The 19,859-nt window shown below is 40.6% G+C and overlaps 1 protein-coding gene across 5 annotated transcripts in view; it reads right to left on the reverse strand.

Annotated features, from left to right (window-relative positions):
• POF1B (POF1B actin binding protein) overlaps positions 1 to 19,859 on the reverse strand; it is a 268,805-nt gene that overhangs the window by 69,870 nt on the left and 179,076 nt on the right. For 3 of the 5 annotated variants that reach the window (XM_069212647.1, XM_069212653.1, XM_069212639.1), the window contains 3 exons: positions 15,090 to 15,179; positions 14,241 to 14,333; positions 13,429 to 13,542 (listed from right to left, as the gene is read on the reverse strand). In XM_069212647.1, coding sequence (XP_069068748.1) covers positions 13,429 to 13,542; positions 14,241 to 14,333; positions 15,090 to 15,179 — 297 coding nt within the window. The remainder of the gene's footprint in view (positions 1 to 13,428; positions 13,543 to 14,240; positions 14,334 to 15,089; positions 15,180 to 19,859) is intronic. The other 2 variants (XM_069212651.1, XM_069212643.1) reach the window with 1 other exon arrangement.

Below are 19,859 nucleotides of genomic sequence, written 5' to 3' on the forward strand. Positions count from 1 at the left end.
GGATGCGAAGTTTTGCCATTTTGTGTTTTCGCTTGTGGTGAACAGATCTCGGTTTGGTGTTCCCCATTGTTGAAAGTATTTGTGAAGTACTTGAGGGTGAATCTCCCACTCGTGTGTTTATTGTTGATTTCTGCTGAGAACATCTGCCAATTGGTTGGGTATCCCTGGAATGTATTGTGCTACCAGCTGAATTTGGTTGTAGATTGCCCATTTCCAAGTTTTCTGGGCTTGAAGGGAGATTTGGGATGAATGTGTCCCTCCTTGTTTGTTTAGGTAAGATACAGTTGTCATGTTGTCTGTTTTGATAAGGACATTATTCTGTGTGAGAAGAGGCTGAAAAGCTTTGAGTGCTAGGAAGACAGCTAACAATTCTAAGTGATTTATGTGTAGCTGTTTGTGTTTTGCATCCCATTGTCCTTGAATGTTGTGATTGTTGAGGTGAGCTCCCCAACCAATCATCAATGCATCTGTTGTAATTATGGTCTGAGGCACAGGGTCTTGAAATGGCCACCCTTTGTTTAGATTTGTGGAATTCCAACACTGAAGGGACGTGCATGTTTGGCGGTCTATCAACACTAGATCTTGAAGTTGACCATGTGCCTGTGACCATTGTTGTGCAAGGTACTGTTGCAAGGGCTGCATGTTTAGTTTTGCGTGTGGAACAATTGCAATACATGATGCCATCATCCCTAAAAACTTCATGACAAATCTGACAGTGTACTGTTGATTTGTCTACATTTGTGTGATTATGTCTTGGAATGCGTGTATTCTTTGCATATTTGGACATGCTAGCGCTTTTTGAGTATTTAGTATTGCACCCAGATACTGTTGTATTTGTGCAGGTTGTAGCTGCGACTTTTGGTAATTTATTGACAACCCTAGCGTGTGCAGGGTTTGTATAACGTAATGCGTATGGTTTTGACACTGCGTAGTGACTGTTTGATTTTATTAGCTAATTGTCTAGATATGGAAAGACATGTATATGTTGTTTTCTTAGGTAGGCTGCAACTACCTCAAGGCACTTTGTGAATACCCTTGGAGCTGTTGTTATTCCGAAGGGCAACACTTTAAACTGATAGTGCTTTCCTTGAATGACAAACCTGAGATATTTTCTGTGCGCAGGATGGATGCGTATATTAAAATACGCATCCTTGAGGTCTAATGTTGCCATGAAATTGTGTTATTGGAGTATTGGGATAACATCTTGAAGCGTTACCATGTGAAAATGTTCTGACAGGATGTAAAGATTGAGGGTCCTGAGATCTAATATTGGTCTGAGGGTGCCATCTTTTTGGGGAATCAGGAAATCTAGAGAATAAACTCCTGTCCCTACTTGATCTTGTGGCACGGGTTCTATTGCTTGTTTGAGTAATAGAGATTTGACTTCTTCCTGTAACAGATTGATGTGTTCTGAGGATAGTTTGTGTTGTTTTGGTGGAATGTTTGGGGGAGTTTGTATCAATTCTAGGCAATAAACATTGCAGATAATTGATAGTACCCAATTGTCTGTGGTAACGTTTTGCCAATTGGTGTGGAACTATTGCAGTCTTCCCCCCAAAGGAGAGGTGTGGAGTGGAAGGGGATGAGCCAAGTCACTGCTTAGGGTGATATGGAGTTTGTTTAGAGGTTTGAAACTTCCCTATTTCTGGGATACTGCCCCCTATATGTGCCCCTAAAATACCTTGTTGGTATTGTGGTTGGTAAGTTGGTTTTGCCTACGATGTGGATGCCTCTGCTGTTTGTGTTTTAAATCCACCTCTAAACTGAGGTTTCCCAAAGGATCCCCTGTATGGTGTGGTGTATAGTGCACTCATTGCTTTTGCGGTGTCTGAATCTTTGCACAATTTCTCAATGGCAGTGTCAACTTCTGGGCCAAAAAGTAGTTTTTTATTGAATGGCATATTTAACACCGCTTGCTGTATTTCGGGTTTAAAGCCCGAGGACCTGAGCCAGGCATGCCTTCCTATTGTTACTGCAGTGTTGACACTCCTGGCAGCGGTGTCTGCTCCTGTCTAGGGCAGATCAAATTTGATTATTTGTGATGGCTGGCCCTTCTTACACTATTTGCTGTGCCCTCTTCTGATGTTCTTTGGGGAGATGCTGAATTATGTCTTGCATCTCATCCCAATGGGCCCTGTCGTATCTAGCTAACAGTGCTTGTGAGTTAGCTATCCTCCACTGATTCGCTGCTTGGGTTGCAACTCTCTTACCTGCCGCTTCAAACTTTCTGCTTTCTTTATCTGATGGAGGTGCATCTCCTGATGACTGGGAGTTTGCCTTTTTTCTGGCAGCGCTGACTACTACTGCATCTGGAGGAACTTGTTGTGTTACGTACTCAGTATCAGAGGGAGGTTGTTTGTACTTTTTCTCTATCCTGGGCGTAATTATGCGTGCTTTAACTGTCTCATTAAATATTTGATCAGCGTTTTTTAACATGCCTGGGAACATGGGGAGACGCTGATATTTTGATTGTGTGGAGGAGAGGGTATTAAACCAAAAATCCTCTTCTAACGGTTCAGTGTGCATGGTGACCCAATGGTATGCTGCAGCCCTAGCTAAAACCTGATTATACACAGTGCTATCCTCAGGTGGTGAAGGCTTAGAGGGATAGCTGTCTGGGTCATTGCTAGGAACGGGATCTGGATCATAAAGATCCCATGGATCTACATTATCCTGTTGTGAGTCAAAAGAGTGTGATGGTGACTGCACTGGTGCAGGACTGGTAGGAGGAGAGAGATGCAGGTGTGGAGAGTGAGGAGGAGAATGAGGAGGAGAGAATTGAGGAGGTGGTGGTGTCTCCTTTGCCTTTGACACTTTAGCTGGTGGCTGCATAGTGTCCAATTCCTCCTGAATTTCTTTTAGGTTTTAGAGGAGGTGCTGTTAGGATTCTGCCTGTTTCTTTGTGGATATGAGTCCTGGCTTGCCTTTCATCCATTACTTCAAGTATTGGCTGTACTTGAGACTCCCCTTCAGAGGTTTTGTGGCTTTCTTTTAATTTCTTTGAAAGTCCATGTTCTTCTGTATAACCTGCTCTTTTCGGCTCCGAATCTTGCTTTTTCGGTATCAAAAAAGATGGTGCAGTGGATGATCTTGGCTCCGAAAGGGATTTCTGAATTTTTCTACTCCGAAAAATGGCATTTGATCGAGTCGGATACGGAGCTTTTTATAGGCTCAGATGGTTTCGAAGGAGTGACCTTTTTCAGTGCCGAACTGGCAGTTTGGTCACCGGTTGTCTCTTTTCAGGCCGAGCCATGGCCTTCCGGCAGTGGCGTGCCCAAGGCCTTATGTTTAGGTCTTTGTGATGGTACAGGGGCAGGCGTACTCACATGTTGTCCCGCCGTGACTGGTCTGTCCTCCTCGGATTCCTGTTCGGAGTCGGAATCTCGAACGGAAACTGCTGTCTGCATGATTTCTTCCTCCTCCACATAGAGATGTTCGGAGCTTCTGGACGCCATCTCTAGTCTTCGAGCCCTCCTGTCTCGAAGAGCCTTTTTGGAGAGGAAGGATCGACAGGCCTCACAATTTTCTTCCCGATGATCTGGGGAAAGGCAAAGATTACAGACGAGATGTTGGTCTGTATAAGGATATTTCGCGTGGCACCGAAGACAGAACGGGAATGGAGTCCGATCCATGAGGCTTCCATGCGGTTGGCCCGACTAGGCCAGAGTTGGCTGCGCACGCCCCGAAGGGTGAATAGAGTTGTCTTTCTCCACCGGTACCGATGTGTCGATGGAAGATGTAAACCCGATCGATACAATACCGACGAAAATAAAGCATTTTCAAAGTTTTCTTAATTGAACTTTCGGAGTGAAAGGAAACACGTCCGAACCAGACGGCGGAAAGAAAACAATCTAACATGGAGTCGATGCCCATGCGCAATGGAACTGAAGAGGAGGAGTCACTCGATCCTGTGACTCGAAAACACTTCTTCGAAGAAAAACAACTTGTAACACTCCGAGCAAAACACTAGATGGCAGAAGTATAATGCACATCATGTGTATCTGCAGCTACACATGTCACCAAACATATATATATATACATATATATATATATATATATATATACATACATATATTTTACACACACACATATATTTTCTCCAGCAGCATAGAAATTGCCAGAAAGTAAGACGTTGCAGTAATCCTTCCAAACCAGGAAGTGACCACTACCAGCGGTCACTTCCTTATATCTTCATCAGCATAGACAAAATACACAACAATCAATTAAATTTAAAACTAGAGACAAAGCATTGCGAGGAAAAAATACAGAGCATCACATATCAACTATGCATTTAGAACAAGCAATGCGACAACTGATTGATTCTGATTGTTATTTAAAGATCACTAAACAAGGTTATCAATGTGGAGATTATCAATGTGCAATAAGCAATAATACTTCTCTAACTTGGAAATCTCGTGGGACTATGGGTGAATAAAATTTGAAGAGTGTCAATAACTGAAAACTGATTATCCTATGCTTCAACCATTTACTTTTTAAGAAAAATGTATAAAGATGTCAAGAATAATCCAGGTAGGATGATTATTGTATCTAATAACAGCCTACCGGATAACACCCTAATCTATAGTGGCCATTGTATTGTTTCTTTTATCTACCGTCATCTTATATGTGAGACACCACTGATTATCTATAAAAAAATCAATGACCTTCCTTGAGAGGATGCATACTGTATGATAACTACTGATGTGATCTCCTTACATACTTCCACCACCACAGCACTGCTGCTTACAATTTGTATTTTTTTAACATGAAAACTGTACAATGCATGTAACACAATGATATGCTACTGAAAATGCTTTCATTGTGCTTACTCAACAACATACTTATATTTCAGGATTCTATGTACTGACAGATAAGAGGGCACAGCCATGGGCACCTGCTTTGCCCCCAGCTATACAAACTGGGCTGGTGGGAGGAGCAGGTAGATTGGTCTGATGAGATGTCTAACTACACTATTAATATTCTTTTATGGCTTAAATACATTGACAATCTCCTTGTGATTTGAAAGGGTGAACTGCGACCAGCCAAGCCATTTGTAATGCATCTAAACGATGCTTTGAATTTGCAACTTCAAGCTGTTTCACAAACATCAGGTGATATAGTTGGATGTAACAATAAATGCTGAAATGTTGTATAGGACAGATCAGTGACTAGCATGTAGCATAAGCCCACAACAGGTAACTGCTTACTCCATGCTCATGGGTGCCATCTTATTATGTTTATATGTGAGTACTCCCTATAGTAAATTGATTAGAACCCAACAAATGACAGCAATGATGCGGACTCTAAAAGAGAGCAAACTGTTGCTCTGATCCGATTCATGGAAAGAGGTTACCCAGCGCATGGAAGAGATTTAAAAGTTATTGCAGCATACTAAGTGCTGAAACCGAGTTAACACAGGGAATGGGCATGTACCCCCCTGTGACATCTGAGAAGGCAAAGTCCTTGAGGGACTCATTAGTAAGAATCTATTTACCATCTGAGATAAATGTACCTTTTGGTTGACATAAAAGGCTTTCGTAGTTGTTCCAAATGTAAATTTTGCCAGAAAGGGTCAGAGTTACTTGCAAAATCTGAGATACTAAAAAACTTGAAAATGTTAAATACGTGTATCACATGAACTACAAAATGTAGAGTTTGTATGTAGTGGCAAATGGTCAGTTAGTAGTATGGTGTTCCAAAATGCAGTTAACAGGTAACATCATGAAGCGATGTCTATGAAGGACTGCTCTTACCGTTTTGTGAGAAATTTCCAAGAAATACATGGAGGTGACTGCAATTGACCGTCATACTGCGGTATTGATACACAGCAAGAAAATCAAAAAGGGGAAGAAAGCCCTTACTACGTCAACTTGAATCCATAGATTTTATAAACCTCAATACATTCTGAAATAATAGTTTAAATATGGTTAAAGAATTGGCCATTCACCTGAAATAAATCATTTTCATGGCTAGTGCTCACAGGAATTCACAGGAATTCACAATATTAGATATACACTATAGGCTTTCAATCTACTGATCTAAATTATGTGCAGAAATTTCATGATGAATTAACTCCCTTTTTATTTAGTTGCCAGTAGTTATTACAGGCACTAAAGACACCTATGCTTTATTTGGCTGCCCACTCTGATCTGATGCTTCGTAACAGAGCTTTTGGACCGTTAAGACTGACTAGATATATATATATTTTTTCAAATGGAATTTATTACTTCGTTTTTAAAGTGGACTGATGAGGCTACATTCATGTCAGATTCAGGACAGTTACAAATATTTGTTTTGTTGACAGCATATTTATATTTCTGCAGAGGCTAGCAATGGTGATTGAGCTATAGCCCATAGACTATGCCATTACTTTTGAATGAGAAAAAGAGGGTGCTTGAAACTGCTATAATTAGCACTTTTATTCTCCATAATTGATAGATGATCCAGTCTACATTTTGTCCCTCACAATTGTTCTATCATTTTAACTTTGTACAAGGTTATGTCTTTTGTCTATGTTATTGAAAATATATGGAAGTGACCATAGGATCTGTATTACTTTCTGGTTCCAGAAAGGCAGGATTGCAGAAAGGAGCTACTTTCTGTGTCTCTAATAAACCTTACGACTCACACTGTATCCCACCAGAGAGCTGACAATCTTCTTGCTGGTAGACTCAGAGTTTGCTTCATGTTTGGGCAAAGCCTGGGTTCTGTCACACACCAGATGGTATAGGGCTGAGCAGCAGACCTTCGTAAGCATCGGTTTGGAACTATATATCTATATACACACAAAGTAAAGCACTCCTGAAGTAATGTGCATGATGTAATAACCCAGCTGTGATAACTGCAGAAATATAAAATATTAAATTAACAACCTGTATTAATTTTATTAATGTGACAATTTGAGAGCCCCTGAATTTGAATAACTTTAAACGTGCCATGTTTTAGTAGTCAGTATTGTTTTAATGCTTAAATTATTTGTCCAAAATTCCTGACTGTGTTCATAAGACTTATTCAAGCTGTTTGCAAAAAGAATGTTTTGAAGTTGACTGTTAAAGTTGATAACTGTGCTGTAAGGCTGATTTGTATGCTCCAATATATGAAACAAAATTAAACAAAAGGAAAATAAGAATTTGTTCTGTTAAGGCAGACTGCTAAGGTCAACCAAACAATGGCAAATCTGCAGGATGCTTCCCATACTTCAGCAATGGTCCTGTAATTGCATTTAATGATGACATTGTGGGCAGTGACTAAGTCGAGGGGTAGCAAGAAGGCATGATTGTGGCATTCAATAGGATCTTATGGCATTGTGGCTGGAAGGCCCCAGGGAAATGGAAGCTTGACAGCACAAACCCTCTTTGGGAGCTAAAGGCAAATGCAAGGACCAAGAAGCAACCTTGAATATGTCAGCCATTGTCTGATGGACATGCGACTCCTTTTAAATGTCAGACAGTACAGAAATCTGAGATCAGAACTTCTCCAGGATGGGTAACAGTTCAGAAGAGAAGGAAAACAAAGGGTCAATAGACAAAAGGGCACTGTCAACTCCTGAATCAGTCCCATTTTTCCTGAAAGAGGGGGACCTGTCCTTTTTTAATACCTCTTTCTGCTGTCCTTGTTTTGTAAGAGGATTTGGGGAAGTTCTGTTTTTTTAGGTGACTTACCTGCCTGGTGGGCCAGCATATTATGATGAGCCCTGGTCAAAAACAGGTTGGTCTCACTCGCAATGTTGCCTGAGAACACATCTGTTGCAGGTCAAAAGCTTGAGATCTAATTTCAGGCACTATATTGTTTTTTTGCAGCTCCTACAGGGTTGAAAACCTAAAACCGCGGAAGGGAGCATTTGACCAACAATATACACTATTTCATTTGTTATGGTCTGTAGTAATTTGGTAAATATAAAGAACAGAGAGATCTGTAGATCCACATTGGAAGGGCATGTAAAAAAAAAAAAAGAAACAGATGCCTAGACTCAGTGTGGAGCCATAGAGGCCTGTATTGTCAGGTCCAAAAGCTGTGCACAGCCACAGCTGAGTTGCATGGCGCCACCAGGCAGCTGGTGAGCCAACTTTCCTGATCCATCTGGGGTCTAAGGATATACAAAATGTGAAGACTCTGTGAGAATAAGTGCCAATCAGAACACCTTTTCGAGAGTTATATAAACACAAGGCAATGCACCTTTCTGCACACTACAGATCATGGTCACTTGAAGCTACCTTACACCAAACAAACACTGTTTCATAAGAATGCATTCCCAACATTCTGTCTCGATGCTCTAAGACACTTCCTTATCACTCTCTTAGTCTCTGCATAGTCCATACAACCTTCTGCAACTTAACACGTGAGGCATTATCTCTTCATCAACACTTCAGTAGTGGCTTTAAAAAGTCCTATTCTCCATCCCATTAAGGAGTGTCATTTTAATTTGGTCAATATTACTATGTACATATGATAAGCTAAGTGTGACACTTTGAAATCAGTGCTTCTACTTCCTCCTTTTGTATGTTTTTTTTAAACTAATATATTAATATAGGTACTTTAAAGCAAGTTGACAAAGCTTCAAATCTTAAGCACTCTTACATTTGTGTTGTACAAAGTGGCAGGTTGTGTTCCCAGGGTAACCAAAAGACCTCATGAGAAGGGGAACCTACATTGAGGCATTACCCGCCTCTTGTATTTACTTTCTTACCCTACAATGGCAGCTGAGATTCCACTGCTCCATTTTCAAAGACTGATTAAATCATTTGTAACTGCAATTGTATTTATATAGTGTTTACTACCCCTGATGAGGTGTCAAAGTGCTTTTTTGCCTGTAGCATGCTCCTCCAGAGCTCAAAAGGGACTAGTGGTGGATTAGTATAGCGAAATATGAGTTAAATTGAGCTGTGGACATGCAAGTCTGCTAGTTGGATTGAACGGGATAGAGGAGGGAAAAGTCTAGAAAGTGTTATTTGGGAGATCATAGCAATAAGAGGAGGTTTGGAATGAGTAAAAAGGGATATGGAGGACGGAGGAGTCTCTAGAAAGGCATTAGGGAGCACATAGTAGTTAAATGAGGTTTGGAATAAGCTAAATGAGGGATACACAAGCAAGGAATTTAGAAAGGGTTGTTTGGGCGATCATAGTAGTAAAATGAGGTTTGGGGTGAGCCACAAAGGATATAGGACAGAAGAGTCTCGAAAGGGTTATTTTCGAGGCCAAAGTAGTAAAATGAGGTTTGGGATGACTCAGAGTGGATGTAGAGGATATATTGAGGAAGGTACTGGGATGTGCATTGGGAAGAGTCAAACTTTTTATTTTATTCTACCGTAGGCGTGAAGTAATAAATATATATAGATGTATAGCTACAAAGAAAAGGTATACATGTCTAAGGAATATATCATATCGAGATATAAAGTTGTGTTGTATAAACTCAGACTTCAAAGTGTGGCTGTACTTGACGCTAATGTATTTGTGTATTTTATAACAAGTTAATTTTATATTTTGCTCAATATATAAATAGTGAAGCACTTGTAGATAAAATAGTTATAATATCTATAGATTGTGATGGATAAATAAAACAGAAACCTATAAGCATGTAATCAAATAGCATATGAAAACTATGCAGTGACTTCTATACATGTTAAATATAAAATAATATATAATTAACCATGAGTCATATACATTTGTTAAGCAGACCTAAAGAATATCTATATATTTTAAAAACCATAGTTATTATACATATTTGTACAAAGAAATATGCATATCTAAATACATACTTTTAATCAAATTATAAATATTTACATGTGCAGGAATACGATGTACATTAGTGTTTAAGTATGGTGGTTACGTAGGAAAGAGCCAACTCTTGAGTAGTCTTCTGAAGATAGGAAAGTTATCCGTGGATCTTATGTTTGGGGGTAATGAATTCCATAGTGTGACTGCTTGAACAGAGAAAGATGTACCACCTAAGGTTTTTTACTTGTATGGTGGGGGTTTAAGGCAGGGTGCAAATCTGGGGCAGATGTTCCTTTGTTGAATGTATTTGGGGGCTTTATTCCTCGTGAAAAGTGGTCCTGTTCCATGTATTGCAGCAGAGTTCTGAATTAGTCAGTCATTTCATAGTTGAAAAAGATGATCCGTGGTAAGTCCATTGGCGTAACACAGATAGACGATACAAAAGAGATCCTGTGTGGAAATCCCATGTGGGGGAGATGCTTTTCAGAGTTTTCATATTAATGAAGCTTGATCTTGCTAGATTGTCCACTTGGGCATTCATTGATAATTTGGAGACCATGGTAATTCCAAGGTTCCTTACTTCCTAAGATACTTTAGGAGGTGATCCCAGATCATTGGGACGAAAGCTCATGGAATTTGTTTTATAGGTTTTCCTATCTTGTCCTTGAACACTTTGTTATAAGCTCAAATGTTATTAGCATAATTACAGCTCCCAACTGTTGGGATCTGGGTTACTTGTTGAGGGGAAGGAGGGTGAAGCAACCACAATTTCTGTCAGGGTGAAACATAGCAAACCCCAAATTAACCTCTGCTTAACCTTCAGGTAGCATGGCACAAAAGCAATCAGACTTCGAGTCAAATGTGTACATTTGTTATGCAGCACTTCAAACAGTAATAAAGTGAAAACACAACACAGGGAAATTCCCACACGAATTTAGCAACACAGAGTAAAATTTTATAAATGATCTCACACCAATACACCAAAAAAATCAGTAGAACCCGAGATATGCAATTTTAAAGATTTCAGGTATGTAAAGAGCCTAATAGCACAAGCATGACTGGCACTTATCCGATTAGGCAGGACCGGGTGAAGGTCACAAGTTCAGGCCTACTACGATGGAGTGCAGACTTGATATAGGGACCAGGTTAGTCCCACTGAAAAAATTACTTTCAAAGTCCAGTGTGAAGCATTTGGTTTGTGTCAAAAGGGGCTGTGAGGAGTAGGGAGAGCATTGCGGATGGTCGGCAGTCAATGTGCTGCACGCAGCAGGCCCGGTGTTGTGGACGGTCATCCGTGTAGTGTGAAGCTACTGTACAGCTGCTGAGGCGCGAGAGTCAGGGTTGCTGGCACTTCATGTGGCACCTGTCAAGATATTAGCATGAATAGGACCATTTCCAAAGACCCCAAAACTTCTCCTTTTCTGTGGTGAGAAGTTCAACTAAGGCCACCACAAGGGTCCAGGACCGGAGGGGCACCTCCTAGGCATCAGGAACTAACTCCAGGACAGGCCAGCAGGGCTCAGGCAGGTCCAGACAGCAGGTCATCTTGGCAGTTGCAGGGAGCCTCTAGAACCTGTCATGTCCCGCTCAAAACAGGAGGGCAGTCAGTCGTCCCTTGGAGTCACTTTGGCTTGGGATGAAGGGTGCAGGTCCATTTTTCCTTCTCCGTAAGGAGGGCAGTAGGCCACAGAGTAGCAGGGCAATCCTTCTGGCAGCAAAGCCGCACAGCAGCCCATCTTCTGTAGTATCCACAGGTTCAGGAGTATACAGAAGAGTTTGGTCTGAGGGTCCAATATTAACAGCTGGTGCCCACTTTGAAGTAGGGGACGTTTCTAGAGAATTACCTTTGAAGTCGCTGAAGTTCCCTGCCTTTCCTGCCTCTAAGCTGGCTGTGTGAGCAATGCACTGGTGACAAATCCTGTGTGTGAACTGAGGACACAGCCTATTCAGTTGCAAGTGGGGGTGTACTCAACTCTGCCCCCCCCCCCCATCCTGCCAGTTGTTGGCCCATCCAGGCACATCTTATCCCTCCATTGTGTGGCTGTCTGGGAGGATTAGAAAATATTCCTATTGCCAACTACACCCAGTCATGCGACCCAAAATAGTCTGCAGGCTCCAACTTAGAGCTGGAAAATGCCAACATTCTAAAAGTGGCATTTTCTAAATTGTAATTTAAAATCCAACTTCACCATTGAAAAGGATTTTAATTGCAATTTATAAGGCAACAAACATGAAAGGTTTACCTGTTCCCAATTTAAAGTTATCACTTAATAATTGTAATAAGTTAACACAATGTTACCCCATTAGAGAGGCAGGACTTGCAGTAGTAATAAACGACTGTAAGAGTTTTTCACTAGCAGGACATGTAAAAGTTAAAAGTGCATATCCAACTTTTTAAATACACTGCACCCTGCCCAATGGGCTATTTAGGGCCTACTTTAGGGATGACATATCTATTAAAAAGGAAGGTTTAGGCCTGGGAAAAGGTTTATTTTGCCAGGTTGAAATGGCAGTTTGAAAATGCACATGCAGGCTGCAATGGCGGGCCTAAGACATGTTCAAGGGCCTACCTAAGTGGGTGGCACAATGAGCGCTGCAGGCCCACTAGTAGCATTTAATTTACAGGCTCTGGGTACATGTATACCACTTTACTAGGGTACTGTAAGTAAATTAAATATGCCAATTGGGTGTAAGCCAAGTCCGCCATGTTTAAAGGAGGTAGCACAAGCCAGTTAGCAGTGGTAAAGTGCACAGTCTTAAAAGGCAACAAAAACAAGTTCAGAAAACAGGAGGGTGAAGGCAGAAAGTTTGATTACTGAAGAAAGTGCCAAGTCCACCATGAACTTAAACACACATTTATGAATCATTAATCATTTTGGACTTTATAATTCATATTTAAAAAAGGCCAGGTATTTCACAACACCTTTTTTTTTTTAAAAGGCAGAAATCTGCTCTCCAAGGGTTATCATCGACAGGTTGGGTCAATTTGCAACTTTAAAAAAAATCAATATATATCCTTAGGCCTACTACTGGAAATATCTCACTTCTGTACATTTTCAGTAATACTTTTCAAACGTCCCCACCTCCATCATGGAGTTTGTACGCGGGGCAGAAATTTGGCAAAAGTAAGTTTTGCATAAATTTGGTTTGGCATGGTTCAGAAATGTTCCCTTCCCTCCCCATGAAACATGAAGGTGTGTGGTGAGGTTTGCCACCCTGTTTGATAAATCACTCTGGTTGTGTGTAACTACATGTGCGTGTGGGTTAGAGAAAACACTGAGGTATGAACGCTCACACATACCGACTGCTAGCTTTCTAATGGGAAAACCATGGTTTTGCCTGTATCCTTGAACTTGATAAAGTTCAAAATCCACCATTTCTGTAGCCTTTCCATTGAACTAAGTTTCATTTTGAGGCATAAATATATACAGATCCTAATCCTAATTTTAAATATCAGGCACTGAGATTAATGCCAACAACTGTTTTGGTTTAAGTTAACATGCACAAAAAAGATTGTGGAGCCACCTCATTATTAGTATGCATACATTACAATACCAAATGCATAATTAAAAAGCAGATACAATATTTGGTTTATTAAACTGTGATTGACAATACTCCATGTTCCGGAACAAGTACGTAAAATCCAAACTCATGTTTTATTGATGATAAAATCATGAACTTTTCTAGAGAACTCCCTAGATACATGTGCATTACCTGCTGTTGGCGGTTACTTTCTCTTAAAGATGCCAAAAGTACTTCGTATTCTTTCACTTGAGTTTCTTTAAATTCAAGGTCTTTCTCAAGTAGGCTTTTGTCAGTTTCCAATTTCTAGGGAAAAACGAGAATTAACCTAGACTTTATCCAAAGACGTCGCTCCTATTGGCGACATGAAGTACAGCTACTCCCTATATTTCTTTAACACTGCAATTTTTCTCCCAAAGAATAGAATATTCAGATCATTCTATAAGTAAAGGAAACATTTAGCAGTTTATCTAAATCCAAACATGCTCACTCATGGCATTGCTTACTGACTTATTAAAACACACCCTGCACCTAATACTACAACACTACATTTACAACCAATGAAGTGGAAAGTGTTTGCAGAGTCTGAAGGCTAAATCACAGGACCAGAAGAACATTAATTTGCACAATGCATACACTAACAAGCTAGAACAATGGAGAAGCAAATTCTGCAAATAGTGAATTGGAACATCCAATTTACTATGGCATGCTTAGTTCCGGTGTAAATTTGTATTGCTCTCATTGTTTGGAATGTACACGTTTAGTGGTAGTGCAGAGCTTTTTCAGTAACATTTATACGCTATCTGCATGGCTGTATTGTATAGAATTCATCAGGGCATCTAGTCTAATGGGCTGTAGACAAGGGAATCCTTACGTAGGGCAATATCAACAATCAGAAATACTTCTGTGTTCCCTCACATGGATTCGCTAATGTTGCCACAGAAGCCAAAGTAAAATATAAAGAGCACATTCTGCCAGATACTTTAAACAAGGTAGTCACATACGGTCAAGTCTCCTTGTAGGTGGCCAAGGTCTTCCCTCAGGGTGCTGAATGTAGACAACACAAGTCTCATCGATTTGTCGGATGTCTGTCTCATCTAAAGAGGTGGACAAAGTACAATGTTACATTATAAAGTTTTACACAAAGTGAAAGTTATATGCAGGTTAGAGTTTCTAATGTTTTACATGAGGTGTGCAGACACTATCAGTCAATCCCTAGACAGGGACATACTTGTCACTCAGCAAGTGCAAGCGGTTTTCTACAGAAGGTTAATGAGGCAGTGGAAGTCTGTAGTAGGTGTCAAACCAATTGATGAAAAGCAGGGTAAAAACTTGGTTGATTCATAGACAATGAAAGTGGTTGTCCTGTTACAAGAGGTATAAAGCAATATGATTTAAGGTGCCTAATCATGCCTTCAAAAGAAATGCTAGTAATTTGAGCAATTGTATTTTAATTCCTCGCAGATGAGGTGATGTGACATATGCCTGAACATCTGCACCTCGGACCAAAATATCTAGCGTGCTGTTGACCATACAGTTTGGAACCAACAACACACTCAAACACAGAACTGATAAATGACGGAGAAGCTAACCAAGGATTTCACTCCAATGCTAAGGATGGTATATCGGGTTGCCTACATTTGCAACATCACTTCCGGGATGACATTCAATATGAGTTTTGAGCTTAAAGGTGGTAAACGTTTAAGCTTAAGAACTATTGCTTGTGAGATATTTTGCTGACCAGTGTAAATCACAGTTAATTCTTAGGAGTCTGGACTCTATTTGTGCCCAGGCCTTTGGTATCTTGTAAGCACCACGTCAGCATGTCAGTTCTCAAATATATATGTTCCCACCTGCAACAGGTAACGAATTTGCTGCTTTGTCAACTCCGATACTCCTTTGGGGATTAGAGATTCAATGTCTTCTAGCTGTAAATTAGAAATCTGATTAAAATAAATAACAGCAAAGAAGTTAAAAACTGTTGATTGCAGAAACTATGTTAATTGACAAAAGTCAGATCCGCCGCCCCCAAAATACTGTTACAGCCAATTACACCATTTCTTTCCTAGACAGTTTTTAGTTTTGCTGGTGGTGTCGTACTGATACAGGTTACCCTGATAAAGGGATTCAAATGTTACATTCACTTTCATTAAGTATAGCCTTCAGGTACAGCTTCCAGCACATACAATAATAAAGAAAGGGTTGGTTAGGAAATACTTTCTGTGTTATCTTCCAAAACAATAAACACCTTAAACATGATAAAATAGGCTAATGCAAAACTCCTGTTCTCTCATCCACTCAACACATTAATGCTGAATACTGCAGCGGTAATCACACAGGGTATATTGCTGAAATTGGGCTGATGTTCATTCTCCCGCCTCTATTGAAATTGTATAACGCCCCTTTAAATTTACCTAGCTCAGGTTTTTCCTAGAACAGGGGTCTCCAACCTTTTCACTAGTGAGAGCTACTTTTGTTCAATGAAAACCATCCTAAGCTACCAAGATTATTAGTCTTGTACACTTCAGACAAGAGTACATTGGTAGTCACCCTATGTAAGATTACCAGCTGTGACTACCTCAGTGCAAGAATGCCAGCAGAAATGTAAATATTTAAAAGCCACAGCTTCAATGCTCCCTAGCACAAAGTGAATAACAGTAGTAATAGGTCTACCACTGCTGCATGATTTATCATTCAAATATCAGCTATAAGTAAAATGTTACTTACCAGTAGACATCTGTTTGTGGCAGGCATGTAGTGCTGTAGATTCACATGCTGTGCATAAGCTCACCATCTAGTATTGGGTTCGGAGTAGTACGACGTATTTTTTTTCGAGGAAGCTTTTCGATTCGCAGGATCAAGTGATTCCTCCTCTCTGTAATACTGTGCCTGGGCATGGAGTCCTTTCCTAGATTGTTTCTCCCTAGGTGGGCGAGTGAAGTAGTAAAAATAAAGAGTAGAAGAGAAAAGATATCCATGCCATGTATTTACAAATGTACAATATTTACATATTAATAAATTGCAATGTCCACACGTGACCGGGCGGAGGATGGGCGCATAAGAATCTACATCACTACATGCCACGAACAGATGTCTACTGGTAAGTAACATTTTCCGTTCTATTGCATGAGTAGCTGTAGATATACATGTGGTGCACAGACTGTAAAGCAGTTCCTCCATAAAGCGGTGGCTATTGTGCAGGAGTTGCAATAGATTGGAAGAGTGTTTTGAGCACAGCTTGTCCAACATTTGCTTGTTGGAGTGCAAAGATATCTACACAATGTTTAGTAAATGGATGTGGTGTAGACCATGTTGCTGCTTTGCAAATATCTGCTATAGGTATGTTACCTAAAAATGCCATAGATGCACCTGTTTTTCCTAGAGGAGTGTGCTCTAGGTGGTACAGGTAATTGTTGTTTGACTTTACTATAGTAAGTCTGAATACACTTGACTACCCATCTAGCTATATTTGCTCTAGACAGAGGCTCTCCTTTACGTGGCAAGGAGAAAGCCACAAAAAGTTGTTTTGTTTTCCTAAACTATTTTGTTTTATCTATAAAATATATAAGAGCCCTTTTAACATCAAGAGTATGTAGAGCTCTTTCTGCAATAGAATCTGGTTGTGGAAAGAAAACTGGTAATTCTATTGACTGATTGATATGAAATTGTGAAACTACTTTTGAAAAGAAGTTTGGATTTGTTCTTAACGAATTTGAAAGAAAGGTTTTCCAAAGTTGAAGCTTGGAGCTCACTGACGCGTCTAAGGGACGTGATAGCGACTAGAAAAGCTACTTTTCATGAGAGGAATTGTAGAGAACAGGAGTGAAGTGGCTCAAAAGGTGGAGCCATAAGCCTTGTGAGTACAATGTTAAGATTCCAAGATGGAGCTGGAGGAATTCTTGGTGCAATCCTTCCATAAATGCTTTGATAAGTGGAATTCTAAACAAAAAAATATGCTGTCAGTTTTGAAGATATGCTACTATGGCTGCTAAATATAAACAAATGGATGTGTAAGCTAGATTTGCCTTTTGCAAATGTAGCAAATAACATACAATGTCTTGTACTGTTGGCTTGAGACCGTCAATGTTTTGTGTTTGACTGTAGCAAACCAAATGTTTCCATTTTGCCGCATACCATTGTATAGTTGTGGGTTTGCGCACTTGTTTAAGAATATCCATTCAATTCTGTGGTAATTGTAAGTAACCAAATTCTGTGATCTCAGGAGCCATATCGCTAGGTTGAGGGATCTGGGATTCAGATGTCTTATTTGACCCGGTCTTTGTGTCAGAAGGTCTGGTCTGTTGGGAAGCTTTTGATGTGGAACAACTGAAAGTTCTAAAAGTGTTGTGACCCATGGTTGACATGCTCATGTAGGGGCCCATCAGGATCATGTTGAGGGAAAAAAGTTTGAGCTTCCGGACCAGAAAGGGCATGAGTGGGAGACGGGGAAAAGTGTAAGCAAATATCCCTGACCAACTCATCCATAGAGCATTGCCTTTGGATTGAGCGTGTGAGTACCCTGAGGCAAAGTTTTGGCATTTTCTGTTTTCATATGTGGCGAATAGGTCTATTTGAGGTGTTCCACACTTTTGGAAGTTCTGGTGAAGGACTTGTGGGTGGAGTTCCCACTAGAGGACTTGTTGCTGCCTCTTGCTGAGCAGGTCTGCAAAGTGATTGTCTGTCCCTGGGAGATACGGTGCCACTATGTGAATGTGGTGATTGATTGCCCATTTCCATATTGTTTGTGCAAGATGGGATAGCTGATGAGATTGTGTCCCCCCGTTTTTGAAGATAGTGCATGGCAGTCATATTGTCTGTACCTACCAACACTATCTTGTGTTGCAATTGTGGAAGGAACACTTTCATTGCTAGAAATACTGCTTGCAGCTCCAGGTAATTGATGTGGAAAGAACATGAGTGTTGTCCCATATCCCCTGAACTTTGAGGTTGAGGAGATGAGCTCCCCAACTGCTGTTTGAGGCGTCTGTTGTGAGAGTGATCTGAGGTACAGGGTCTAACAAGGGCCACCCTTTCATAAGGTTTGTGGTGTTCCACCAATGCAGAGAGCTATAAGTATGGCGGTCCAATAACACTAGATCTTCCATCTGACCCTGTGCTTGAGACCATTGATGAAAGAGACATTGTTGAAGAAGACACATATGAAGTCTGGCATGAGGTACAATGGCAATACAAGATGCCATCACCCTCCAGTTTCATAACAGTTCTGAATGTGTATGACTGGTTCTGTGTTAATGTAGCAATCATTGTTTGAAAAGCCTGAACTTAGGCTGAGCTGAGAAACACTAGTCCTAATTGTGTGCGGATGGTAGCTCCTAAATAGGCCTGTATCTGGAAAGGGTGCAAATGAGATTTGAGGTAATTTATGGTGAACCCCAGAGAGAGTAGGAAACAAACTATGAGTTTAGTGTGGCTTTGACACTTTGTGAATAGATTGGCTTTGATAAGCCAATTGTCCAAATAAGGGAGGACATGAATTTGTTATCTTCTGAGATGTGCTGCGACTACCGTAAGCCATTTTGTGAATAGTCTGAGAGCGGTTATGACTCTGAATGTTAATACCTTGAATTGGTAATGTTTTCCTGCAACTATGAATCTTGGGTATTTGCAGTGTGCTTGATGAATGGGAACGTGAAAGTAAGCGTCCTTTAGGTCTAACACTGTCATGAAGACGCCTTGTTGTAGAAGGGGAATAACATACTGAAGAGTGACCATATGGAAGTGTTCTGATAGGATGTAGTGGTTTAAAGGTCTGAGATCTAATATTGGTCTGAGAGACCCGTCTTCTTTGGGGATTAGAAAACACAGGGAGTAGACTACTGCTCCCTGGTATTGTAATGGTATTGGTTCTATAGCCCCTTTGAGAAGAAGAGAATGTACTTCCTCTTTGAGAAGAGTGAGATGATCTTGAGAGTCTGTGAGTTCGAGGGGGTATATTTGGTGGAGTGGAAGTAAGCTCCAGACAGTAACCATTCTGGATAATTTGAAGTACCCATTGATCTGTGGTAGTTTGAAACCATTGCAGGTAAAAAAGCTGTAACATTTCCCCTACAGGCGTGGTGTGAGTTGGTAGGTTTTGGTGGAAGTCATTGCTTAGTGGTGGATGAGGAGCCACTAGATGTAGATGGATTTCCTTTTCCCTTGTTACTATTGCCTCTATAGGAACCTCTAAAATAACATCTGGTGTATTGAGAGGTGGGCCTTGTTTGAGTGGAAGACTGTTCCTGAAATGATGACTGAAAGCCCCTTGCAAATCCTGTGCGACAAAAAGTACCTGTGTGTGTGCTAATTCTTTTCAAGTGTGGTATCCACTTGTGACCCACATAAATACTCTTTATCAAAGGGCATGTTCAAAACTGCCTGTTGTACCTCTGGTTTAAGGCATGAGCATCGGAGCTAGGCATGGTGCCTAATGATGACGCTGGCGTTAACACTGCGTGATGCTGTATCAGCAGCATCGAGTGCACATCTAATGGAATTGTTCGAAATTGTTTGTTCCTCAGTCACAATTTCTTCCCCCCTTTTACGATGTTCCTCTGGGAGGTACTGTAAAAGCTCCTCCATGGCATCCCAGTGAGCCCTATCATACTGGGATAACAAGACCT

This window comes from Pleurodeles waltl, chromosome 2_1 (assembly GCF_031143425.1).
Source record: "Pleurodeles waltl isolate 20211129_DDA chromosome 2_1, aPleWal1.hap1.20221129, whole genome shotgun sequence".
NCBI lineage: Eukaryota > Metazoa > Chordata > Amphibia > Caudata > Salamandridae > Pleurodeles > Pleurodeles waltl.